Source organism: Dermacentor andersoni, chromosome 2 (assembly GCF_023375885.2).
Source record: "Dermacentor andersoni chromosome 2, qqDerAnde1_hic_scaffold, whole genome shotgun sequence".
NCBI classification, from domain to species: domain Eukaryota; kingdom Metazoa; phylum Arthropoda; class Arachnida; order Ixodida; family Ixodidae; genus Dermacentor; species Dermacentor andersoni.
Genome location: NC_092815.1, coordinates 52,607,919 through 52,620,767, shown reverse-complemented (window position 1 = coordinate 52,620,767; position 12,849 = coordinate 52,607,919). Strand labels below are relative to the sequence as shown.

Sequence of the window (12,849 nt, the reverse complement as noted above, 5' to 3'; positions counted from 1 at the left end):
TAAGGTGGCTTCACAGCCTGTAGGGTTACCTGAATGAGTTAGCTTGGATGCTCGGTTGTTATAGTCAGAAGTTCAAGTCCTTGAGTTTTCTTTTTTTCTCTGTGTTTTTTTTTTAATCTGAAGGTGGTCATTTCAAGTTCACTTCCTCCAGTACCCTACATCTCCAGGCTTGGAGTGGCGCCTGACACTGGCGAAAACACCGAGAATCAGTGGGGCTATACTAATCCAATTAGGAATGCCCACTAAGCTTCAACAAAGACACTCCCTCACCAAAGCAGGAATTGGCCTCCTTGGTGCAGTATTCGACGGCCCCCTCCCTCATTATTCCTACATTTAACCCATGGCCCTCAGGCCCCAGCAGCTGTGGTGCACCTGACCAACGCGGCGGCAGACCTGTAACGCAGCAGAGAGCGCTAAGAATCTGTGGACCCGTACAGGCCGCCAATAAAAACAAACCCTGGCGACCTTTAACATCCGAACTCTCTCGAGTGAGGCTACCTTAGCAGGACTCTTTGAGGAAATAACGAGTATTATTTGGGGTATTATTGACCATAGTGAGGTTAGAACAACTGGTGAGGCTTATACAGCACTAAGGGCCACGTCCTCTGCTATAGAGGACTCCCAGATAAGAAGCAATATGGGGTAGGATTTCTAATACTTAAGGACATAGCGGGCAACATTTACAAATTCTACAGCATTATTGAGAGGGTAGCAGTAGCCGTAATAAAACCTAATACGAGGTATAGATTAAAGGTGGTACAAACCTACTCTCTAACCTCCAGTCATGATGATGACGATGTAGATCAGTTTTATGAAGGTGTGGAATTAGCCACGAGAAAAGCGCAAACTTAATATACTGTAGTAATGGGCAACTTCAATGCAAAAGTGGGGAAAAAGCAGGCTGGTGAACAAGCAATTGGCAACTACGGCCTCGATTCTAGAAACAGTAGAGGAGAGATTCTGGTAGAATTTGCGGAAGGGAATAAGCTGAGAATAATGAACACCTTCTTCAGAAAGCGTTGGAACAAAATGTAGACTTGGAAAAGCCCCAATGATGAAACAAGAAATGAACTTTATTTCATACTTTCTGCCCATCCCAGCATATATTGCAGGATCTAGAAGTGTTAGGTAGGGTAAAGTGCAGTGAACATAGGTTAGTGAGGGCTAGGATTCACCTCAAGTTGAAGAGAAAAGGAGTAAAGAAGGAGGCTAACCTAGACGCAGTAAATGTAAAAGCACACCAATTCAAGTTGGCACTTGCAAATAAATATGCAGCCTTAGAACAGAGAGATAAAGATTACATAGAGGTAATTAATGAAACCATAACTAGGCTGGCTTCAGAAGCAGCAATTGAAGTGGGAGGTAACGCACCAAAGCAACCAGTAGGTAAGCTCTCCTAAGCAACGAAACACCTAATGAAAAAACGACAATGAAACTGTCCAACTGAAGAGATCAGATAGAATTCGCGGAATTGTGAAAACTGACCAACAAGGAGAAAGTAAAGGATATTTGAAATTATAATGTAAGAAATACTGGGGGAGCAGTATAAATATGGACGCAGCATGAAATCAGTGAGAAAAAACTTGGCATAGGACAAACCAAGATGTATGCACTGAAAGATAAACAGGGCAATATCATTTGCAATTTCGAAGATATAGTAAAAGCAGTGGAAGAATTCTATACGGACCTATACAAATACCCAGAGCGGCCAGGATACCTCAATTGGAAGTAGTAAGGAACAGGTTACGGAGGCTCCTTCTATAACTTGCGATGAATTTAGAAGGGCCTTGGAAGACATAAAACAAAGAAAAGTGGCAGAAGAAGATTGAATAACGCTCTATTTAATCAACGATGGAGCAGATATCATGCTTGAAGAGCTTGCGGCCTTTTATACGAGATGTCTCATGACTTCAAGGGCCGCAGAGAAATGGGAAAATGCCAGCATTATATTAATCCACAAAAAGGGAGACGTTGAAGAATTAAAAAATTATAGCCCTATTAGCTTACTTTCAGTATTGTAAAAATATTCACCAATATATTTTCCAATAGAATAAGGGCAACACTTGACTTGAGTCAACGAAGGGAACAGGCTGGCTTCAAGAAGGGATACTGTACTATGGATCACATCCATCTACTTAATACTTAACATCTACTTAATACTTCGTCAAGTTGCTTTCTCTGGAGCTTCTTTCCCCTTGTTTTTCCGCCACAACCATGTACCTCCTTGCTTGTGGAAACAAATAAATAAAAAAAGTAATCAGGTAATCGAGAAGTCTACAGAGTACAATCAGCCTCTCTATATGGCTTTCATAGATAATGGAAAGGCATTTGATTCAGCAGAGATACCAGCAGTCATAGAGGCATTACGTAATCAAGGAGCACAGAGTACAGTAGGCCTATGTAAATATCTGGGAAAATATCTGCAAAGATTCCACAGCTACCTTGGTTCTCTACAAGAAAAGTAGAAATATACGTATAAAGAAAGGGGTCAGACAAGGAGACACAATCTCTCGAATGCTATTCCCTGCATGCTTGGAAAAAGTATTCAAGCTATTAACATTGGGATGGCTGAGGAGTAAGGATCAATAGCGAATATCTCTGCAACGTTCAGTTTGCAGATGACATTGTCTTGTTCAGCAACAGTGGGGACGAGTTACAATAAATGATTGAGGACTTTAACAGAGAGAGTATAAGAGTGGGGTTGAAGATTAATATGCAGAAGACAAAGATAATAATCCATATCTGGGCAAGGAAACAAGAGTGCAGGATCGCCAGTCAGCCTCTAGAGTCGGTGAAGGAGTACGTTTACCTAGGTCAATAACTCACAGGGGACCCTGATTATGAGGAGGAAATTTACAGAACAATAAAAATGGGCTGGAGCGCATACAGCAGACCTTATCAGATCCTGATTGGAAGCTTACCATTATCACTAAAAATGCAGGTGCACAATCACCGCATTCCACTGGTGCTAACATATGGGGAAAAAACTTGGATACTGACAAAGAAGTTCGAAAACAAGTTAAGGACCGCACGAAGAGCAATGGAGCGAAGAATGGTAGGCGTAACGTTAAGAGTTAGGGAGAGAGCGGTGTGGATCAGAGAGCAAACGGGGATAGCCGATATTCTGATTGACATTAGGGTTACAGGATGGGTGCCAAGAGAAGGAAAACGCAGTCGATGACGGCAGAAGACTTGATGGAGTGATGAAATTAAGAAATTCGCAGGCGCAAGTTGGAGTCGGTTGGCGCAGGACAGGTGTAATTGGTGATCGCAGGGAAAAGCCTTCATCCTGCAGGGGATTAAAGTATGATGATGATGATGATGATGATGATGATGATGATGACGACGACGACGACGATGATGACGACGACTTAACGTTTTCGGCTTGTGGACCAGCATTCTTCAGAGAACAGTACTCTGGCGAAGGCTGGTCCACCAGCCAAAAACGTTAACACGTCGAAAGCCCAAAAAGTTCATCGTTTCTTTCCTGCATATGTTACGTGGGGTCCTGCGTGCTGAACGTTGAAGAAAACCCATATATATATATATATATATATACCATGTGACCTGCTTCGCACACTTAACGCACAAACACTTTTTCCAGTTCGACACTCCTAATGCTCACGCATTAAAAGAACGACGCTAGCAAGAACAAACTGACCCGTTTGCTTATAAAACATTACTGGCAACATTAACTGTCTCGTACACCGTTGTCTCGCATAGCACGCTATCACCTTCCCGTGGCAAGCGTGAGTGATGGCCCTGTGCACTGAGTGTTGGCTGGCTTCTTCATTGAAGGGAACAGCGATAGACCGTGGGGCAGTAATCTTGAGCTCGCACGGTCTCGAGCCCGCGTTCCAGCACTGCCACCAGAGAGTTGTCAAAAGTGCTTTACAGGCGCGCCCAATATCCGTCTCGCTCTAGACAGCGCAAACACGCAAGCCCTGCAGAGTGAGAAATGCGGCTAAGAGCTGGTTTTCGTGAACCAGACAGAGCGGGAGTGCAAACACCGTTGTCGTCATTTCATGTCATCCAAACAAACCTGTTTATTACTTCATCCGTCATACTGAAACGAGCGCAAAATTCTCATCCCGTTAAGGCCGAAAGGTGAAATTGATGTGTGTCGAGAAATAAATCGGCTCTGAAAAAGAACAGAACAATTATGTTTAAAAATTATAAGCCAGCGTCTACAAGAAAACCGAAAGAGATGGCAAAATGGTACAACATACTCAAGAAAGCCTCTTTTTTTTTCTCTTTCCAGAGGAAAAAGCACGCAAGATAAATTGATCGCGTATCGCTCAAGTCAATGGTCTGTCGTCAATCAACTAACGTGAACCAGCCGCGTCTTTCCGGCAGCGGCGTCGATGTTCCCATACGTTAGGGCAGATTTTTCGGCGGGATCTAATAAAAACGAAGGCGATGCTCTCCTGTATTTCATTTCAATGCCCAACAATCTCCAACAATCTCGTGATAGTTACCCGACGGGGGACAACTATCACGACAGCCTTCTTTCTCCGTTATACTTCACGTAGTATGGAGGTCGGGTGCCTTCAACCATCATCCGAATACATTCTATATATATTGCAACAGCCTCTGCTTCGTGACACGGCACTTTTGTCAAGCGCCGGCCCTAAAGAGGCTTCCGAGGTGCGTTGACGTCAGGATGGCGCCGCAATGTTTGCGGACGTGTCCATCGAATTCGGCACAAAAAAGTGGTACAGTTGTCTTTAACTCTGAGCGAACTTCTCTGACCCTGGCCAGCAAGCCAATTACGGCAAAAGGCTAGCGTGCTCTTAAGTGGTTTTTCGGCGAACAAAGAATCGGGTGGGTGTTTCTGTCAGTTCACATTGTATGCAGGCGCACCAAGCTTCGCGTTCTTTCAGAGAACGCAAAGTGGCTCAAACAGTGACCTGAGATGTGTCTGGGCTACATTTATAGGGAACAGTATTAGTAGTGAGCAGTGCATTAGGAAATTACGAATAATTTCTTTTGTTTTACCAACAGGTAGCATTTGCTGAGTGTTTTCCGTACTCTGATTGTGCTAATGCTTAAGCCATGCAGCATTGAAGTGCACGTCGCAACGGCTACAGCAATGTGTGTGCGTTTTTTTTTTTTTTTTTTTAGTTCACAGGGAAACAGGTTGGCCAAGATGTACCACTCGCACTTCTTTTATTCCGATTAGATTTCTTTGATGGACTGGGGCAGCCAGCACAATCATGCCTTTTAAGGTGAGTTGCTTGTAGAAATAGCTATTGGCCCCAAAGAAATTTAGTGAAGTAATTAAAGAAGTTTGGTATATATTGTTGGGTACAACTTTAGAAAAAAAAAGGGGCATTTACTCCTCCAAGGCGGAGGCACACGAGCCTTCACCAATGGGCGCGCACTCTAGACTGACGTCACGAGCCGGATGGCAGGTGACCGCGCCGATGGAGAAGATGGCAGCCCGCGCTTCGAACTGGGCCGAGTCGCGCGTCAGTCGTGTGCGTCTGCCCCGACAGAAAGAAAAGATAGGCGGAGATAAGGGTGCGCTGACGGGTCCTGATGTGAACTCGGACGTTTAACATGCTCCTACATGGAGTGGGCTTCCTTATCTGGAGACATTGTAAATACGTAAAATAAATCCTTTTTCCTTCATTCCTACTACCGGACGTACTCGTCAATGAGCCGCAACCGCGAGCCGCAACGCCTGGTGTGGAAAGACCGGATGCATGGTAATATTGATGCATCTATAAAAATTATATTACCAGTCCAATTATTACGAAAGGGTCAAGGGAAAATATTCTCGTATGAGAACCACGTCGCGTAAGGTGCTCATTGCACAAAAGCAGCAATGCTTATCCTAGCAGGACGCCACTCTGTAGCTGGATGACTCGACGCCATGCAAGCTTTTCTGTCCATTTTTCTTCACCGTCAACTTTCCTCATATGTCAGCCTTAAAATTATAAAACTAAATTTAAAAAATATATATCGCACGTATTTCCGAGACCGAACACAATTTTAAGAGCGTGATGCAGCTCTCCAAAGCCTGCGCATAATTATCAGTGTCTTTCTCGCTCTTACATTTATATTCCAGTGGCTCTTCAGGCCTAGACGATGTTACGAACAAAAAAGAATAATCTGACTCCCCGCCTTCCCCCGAGCAAGATGAAAATTAAGCTGCCGCTAACGGATCTAATGTCGATGGCGGCAGTTGAGTGATCGTCATGCTGTTCCGGAGGGATATTGAAAAATTACCCCCAAACGCGATTACCATTCAAAAATTGGTGCTCAAAAGTAGCTATATGTTTGTAAAAATTTCGGAACATTGTTTTCTATTAATTTGCCTTTCTGAAGCGCGTGAGCATTTGAATATCTGTCAGAGTGAAATAACAGACAAAAAAAAAGAAGGACGTGGAAAAAAAAGCACCATTTCTTCCAAGAGTACATTCTTCAATTGGTGCACTTGAAGAACTTCTTTGTCGTGATTAAGATCTTAAGAATCAGGTCAAATCACGGTCCACTCGAAGCCCATTATGACTTCTTAGAGGTCCTCTCACCATCTTTGAGCATTGCAAGCACATGAACGTTGCGCGTATACGTCGCGTAGCGAATATTACGTCCGCAAAGTAATACACTGAAATATACGCCAATGAAACAGCCGAAAATTCAAGCGAAAACCCGCAGCTCCTTCTTTCTCGAGGTCGGGTTCGGGTAAGCTTGGGTAGCCATCACCGTCATAAGGCAACTAAATCTCTTTCTTATATTTCATTTCTTTTATTTAAATTTAGGAGACCCTCGGCCCAGCCTTGCGTTGGATTACGTCACACGGCTGATGCATGCACCGTAAATAATAATAATAATAATAATAATAATAATAATAATAGGTGATTTGTGAAAAAATGATAGTGAAGATAATCATAGTAAAGGTAATGATGCCTCAGTAGAACGTTTGCTACGAAACATACCTACGTAAAGAGGGGACACTCGAGCCGTTTCGCGGCCGAGTAAGTAAGAGTCTGACCACCCACCAGGCGGAGTAGCGATTTGCGCTTCCACTTTACCTCAAAGGTAGACAGCTTATCATACGTCCAGGGGTTTACGTCCACGCATCCCGCTTCTACAGAGGCGTTGATGCCGCGCCGGTCATGTGCCGCTGGTTATGCCCACCCCACCGCGCTTTTCCGTGCGCCGCCTCGCTCGTGCGGTAAGGTGTTTCCTTTTCTCTGCACTGTTAATTTTGCTGTTTCTTGCGTTAAGAACGTTGTTAGGAATACGTTTGTTATGCAGGGTGAGCGTATTTTGGATGTGTAGCATAGAGTCTGAGCCATGGCACCCGTTTGTTTTTGCACCCGTCTTTTCCGGAAGAGCACGTGCATTACTTCCAGCACGTATTTTCCAAAAGTTGCTCTTTTAAAAGTTAAAAGTTTAAAAGATTAAAGCATAGAATTTCTTATATGTGACTCACCCGTACCATCACACAAACGTTTCATTTGGCGCAGCTCGAGCAGTGTAATGCGCATTTCGGATCGTTTTGTGAAGCATGTTAACCTGTTAACGGTTCGCAAGTGCCACTTTTGCTTGACGCGTTGCTTGTCATTGCTAAAAGATTCTTTTTGTACTTTGTGTATTTATCGAGTGCGTGATACCGTATTTTTTCTGCCCAGTGCCCCACGTAAACAAGAAAAAATAAACTCTTTTGTACTTAAACACTGCTTCCTATTGTGTGCAACTGAGAAAAGTGGCTCGGAAATGGTAAGAAAATTGCAATAAAGAGAGCCCTGATTGAATTGTTCTTTTTTTTTTATCTGCGTGAGCTGATTACGTTTTACTTTTGTTTTATTGCGTTTAGTTTGTAATTGAGGTCCCATTGCAGTCTTTGACTTCGGGTCCTCCTCCTGAATATTAACAACTTGTAATCTTTCTAATGATCTCAATAAAAACCGATTCTGATTCTGATTCTGAAATACTGGTTCTTCGAGAATCTTGACGGCTATTCCAGTAAAATGTTGGCGATCGGCGGGTTTATTATGTCCATTTGTACGGCATGCTTACATATGCTCGCGGGATCGATTCCCGGCCACGGCGCGCGCATTTCGATGGGCGCGAAATGCGAAAACACCCGTGTACTTAGATATAGGTGCAAGTTAAAGAACCCCAGGTGGTCGAAATTTCCGGAGTCCTCCACTACGGCGTGCTTCATAATCAGAAACGAAAGTTCTACTAAGTCTGGACACTTGTCTACCCAGGACGTGCTGCGTCCACGACCTCTTGCATCCAGACAGTGGTTCGAGCACGAAAGTTCTACTAAATCTGGATGTCCATAAGGCTTTTGACAACGTGCACCACGCGGCCGTGCTTTGAGAGCTTAGCCAACTCACAACCCAGCGAACGAACGTACAACTACATCAGGTCATTCCTCACAAACCGGACTTGCGCTAGCCTGTAATCCGGCTCGGGGACAGAGGCACGCCGCAAGGCGCAGTCTTGTCACCATTCCTACTCAACCTGCCAATGCGCACCCTGCCTCCGAAACTTAATGAAGTCCCGGGACTCAGACACACGCTATACGCCGACGACATCACGCTCTGGACGTGTGAAGCGTTGGACGGCACAGTTGAAGAAACGTTCCAACATGCCGCCGACATCGTCGTGAAACACGTGAACACAGTGGGACTGGAGTGCTCCCAGCACAAGTCAGACCTCCTGCTTATCCGGCCACCCCGGCGAAGCAAGCACAAGTCACCCCCACCTCCCATCACGATACGCGTAAACCGGCAGCCAGTCACCCACGTCGAGCACGAACGAGTACTGGGCATGATTCTAACGCAAAACCGGCGGGACGGCATCAGCATTGACTGGCTCCACATGACGATGAACCAGACCACGAGACTGCTGCACAGAGTGAGCGCGCGTAAGCAAGGCATGAAGGAGAAGCTCCAACTAGTCCAGGCCTTTGTCGTCAGCCGTCTCACCTATGCACTACCATACCTACAGTTGCAGAAGACAGAACGAGCTCGCCTCATTTGCACTATACGACATGCATACAAGGTAGCCCTCGGCTTATCAAGACACACATCCACCGGGAAACTTCTTCAACTGGGAGTTCCCGACCCCATCAATGAACTCATTGAAGCACACCGCACATCACAAGTTCACCGTCTCCAAGCTAGCAAGACCAACCGCTGGATCCTTGCTCGAATGGGCCTCAGAGCATCCCCGACGGGCACTGACCCCGCCACCATCCCAACACACATAAGGGGCATGTTCGTCATCAAACCGCTGCCCAAAAAACACACCCGCCGGCCACCACGACGGCAAAAGAAGAGCGAGGGCCCAGGCCCTAAACAAGACGTACAGGACCAACTCTGCCGTGGCGCACGTCGACGCAGCCCAGTACTCTGATCGATCCCACCCCTACGCCATTTGCGCCGTTCCAGGCCCAGTATTCAAGGCACAGACAGTTGCGCGCTGCCACCCCGAAGCAGTAGAAGTCGCCATTGCGTTGGGCATAGCCTCAACAGACGCCTGTATAGTTATGGGTGATTCCAAAACCGCCATAACAAGCTTTGCGCAAGGAATAGTGGCACAGACAACACTGAAGCTCCTACAGTCACTATGCAACAGAGAAGAACCACGCTCAATAGAATTTGTATGGGTCCCTGCTCACGCGGGGAATCCAGGGAACGAAGCGGCCCACCAACATGCTCGAGGATTTGTTAGCCGAGCGGAGGGCCTGTCGGAACCGGAGACCTCAAACGAAGTCCTGCACTCATACCACGACATAACTTAAAATTACCGACTTACACGGCACACTAGGCCCGCACCACACAGTAAACTAAACAAGCGTCAGGAGATCACCTGGCGCAGGTTACAGATACACTCATACCCGAACCCCTACGTATACTCGCACATTTACCTGGACAGAGTGAGACCGAACTGTCACCTGTGCGGCGAGCTAGCTACGCTCAGGTACATCCTCTAGGATTGTGAGGAGGACCCCCCTTCATCCGATCTCGTGGCCTCTTCCTCAACTTCATCGTGGGAAAAAGTGCTGCTTAGCTCCAGCCCGGACATGCAACTCCGAGCCGTGGAGCGAGCCGAAGAAGTCGCCGTCATGCATTGACTGGCGGCCATCGGGCCTTCCTGCTGAGCCCATGAATTAGCTCACCACTCTGACGAATAAAGTTGTCTCTCTCTCTCAGTAATATGTTTCTTTATGGTAGTATTGTCCGGGCACTAAATCCTGCAGCGCTCGCACTACATCAGAAATTTCAACGCTATAGCGTTAAAGGCCCCGTGTCGCGAAAAATCCTATGTCGGCGTCAGACGTCGCTTGGGGAAAAAATCATTCCGAAACACAACCACGCAGGCCCTCCACGTGGCGCAGATGCGTTACTGAACTAATAACACTCCTCAAAGTGAAATACGTCAGAAAGATCGTAAAATTGCCACCTAGACACAGCCTATAGACATGATATCGTCGGAGTTTAATCTGAATATACAATAAAATATAATTTTGTTGCGCAGAAACTCAAACACACACCCCTTTTCCGAGCTGCGCGGCCCGTTCGTTTCCTTGCAGCAACACGATCACGCTCGCCTCCGCACAAACGCAAGAAAGCTGCGGTTGCCGGGAAGCGTGACAAGCAGTCAGGGATCTGTGAAAGATATCGCGTTCCACTCTTAAAGGCGGAGCTTTAACGTCCTCCAAATTTTTCCACATTTCTGAAGAAGCTTTTGCGCAGTGCGATGACTTCCGTGTCGCATAAAAGGAGGGTACGTTTCTTGCGTGTCGTCACAGCGCTCGTCACGTGAGTACGAATTCTTTGTCAATATTTTCTGCGCACTGCATGCTAAAACTTAACCACGCTCCGCAACGTTTCCAAGCGTATGTTTTAGAGAGAGAGAGAGGGAAGACAGGGAGGTTAACCAGAGGCGAGTTTCCGGTTTGCTACCCTGCTCTGGTGTGAGGGATATAGGGGTTGTAAAGACGGAAAAAAAACAAAGAAAAAACGAAAAAACAGGTAACAGAAAAGGCGTTCCAATTACAGGCGTTCATACAGGGCGGTCGATCTCAAGCAGCGCAGTAGCGCTTGAGCAGCCTCCTGATGCGATGTCAAGTCGCGTCGATGTTTCAAAAATTCTTTCTTCCGATAGAGACTACTCGTCCAACAGGCTCAGAACGACGGAAAGCGATTGTCCCTGCGTACTGCACTGCCGGCACTAGCAAAGAACGTGAATTGTTCCCGCGTCGCCGCAGTCGCCACACGCTACGTTGTCGGTCATCCCTACGCGCAACGCGTAGGCATTGGTAAACGCGACGCCCAACCATAGCCAACACAAAAAGGTCGTGTCTCTTCGGGGAAGTCTTGGTGGAAGTAGGAGGCTTAAGTGTGGATCCAGGGTGCATAAACGGGGTTGAAAAAAATGGGGTTCGTTCCACTCTGATGTTGTGCATTGGCGTGCAAGTAGGCGGAGCATCCTTGCAGCATCTGTCCTAGACAGCGGGATCGATAGGCGGTTGTCTTCTACATGAGCTGAACAAGCACTTTGATCGGCACGTTCATTGCCGATGATACCACAGTGACTTGCTAGCCATTGAAAAATTATGGGGCTTCAGCCTACCCCAATTTTTTTCGTGCTGTCCATGCACCGCTCACCCAAGCATTCCCCGGTGCCGAAAATCATTCTGAATTTTCTCTAGAATGTCTTTTTCACGCTCGGAAAGACATTTCAGCGCGAACCTTGCGAACTCGGGCTGAATTTCGCGGCAGCGCCCATGCACCGGGAGTCGCATAATGCCAAGCAGACCCATCCAAGCACAAAGTTTCAAGGGCGTTTTGATGACGAACGGGCTCACCACGGCATCTTGCGGAGGCCGCGGAATCTACGCAGCGCATGGGTGTCAATTCCGAAATTTATGGGTATAAAGTTCTCATAAAGTTTTGATGTGAAAGGTGCATTGGCATTCCCAAAGTTGGGCTTTAGATTTTCAATTGCGGAACTTTGTGGGTTTGATGTTACTATAAATATTGGACGCCAAAGGTGCATTGACTTTTCCAAAGTCTTACATCGGACAATACAACGAGACAATCCAAATCAACACACTATCAGACAAGTTGACAAAGCTAGCAGCGAGGTCGGATGTGGTGGTTCATTTGTGCCGTCATGACACATAAAAAAATACCATTTTTTTTTTTTCACCTACGCCAAAGCATCCATGTCAAACACTAAAGTCAGCCAAGGTAACTACGTCATTGTTTATTTTTTCTACTTCGACTTTTATTCGCGAGGACACATTGAGCCTCTACAATTTTTTTGTCCTCGCTACCCTACCCACGGGCTGCCAGAGGCAGCCAGAGCGCATGAGTTTTTCTCGTGTTACCACAAAACACCTATACAAACTGGTGTTACCCCGACCACCGCGCGGCGCACTTCGGTGCACGTTCGCTTTTCTCTGGCCGAGTGGATTTTCGCCTGGCAGAGTTTTGGGGGCACTTTCTGGCTAGCAGACGAGAAAAAGAAACTAGCGTCGCTCACCGCCATCACTGTGGGGACTCGACGCACAGCGTTCGCTTGAGCGCAACTTCTCCGGAAAGTCTTGTCTCGCCAGTGTAGGATACCGAGCAGTATGCGTATGGTTCTCGGTGGACCAAGCATCTCACGTTTTCTTCGGTATTCTTTTGGTAGCTACATTAGGTGCCCAAAGTAGGCATTTGATTGTGGCCAACATACTTTGCGCTTTTTTCATTTCGGTGCGCCGGCCCCACAAAAGAAAAAAAAAGAAAGACATTGTTGTGGCGCAGCGACTTGTCGTATGGTGAAAGTTCGATTTTGTTACTTCTTCTTTTGCGGACAGTAATGGGCCAC

At 46.5% G+C, this 12,849-nt stretch overlaps 1 protein-coding gene across 3 annotated transcripts in view; it reads left to right on the top strand.

The window, feature by feature from the left end:
- LOC126542316 (cytochrome P450 1A1-like) overlaps nt 1-12,849 on the top strand; it is a 128,295-nt gene that overhangs the window by 57,127 nt on the left and 58,319 nt on the right. The window contains exon 1 of one of the 3 annotated variants that reach the window (XM_055077159.2): nt 7,123-7,183. The exons of the other annotated variants lie outside the window; for them this stretch is intronic. Coding sequence (XP_054933134.2) covers nt 7,125-7,183 — 59 coding nt within the window. The 5' untranslated portion in view covers nt 7,123-7,124. Of the gene's footprint in view, nt 1-7,122; nt 7,184-12,849 lie in introns of those variants that run through there. 3 annotated transcript variants of the gene reach the window in all.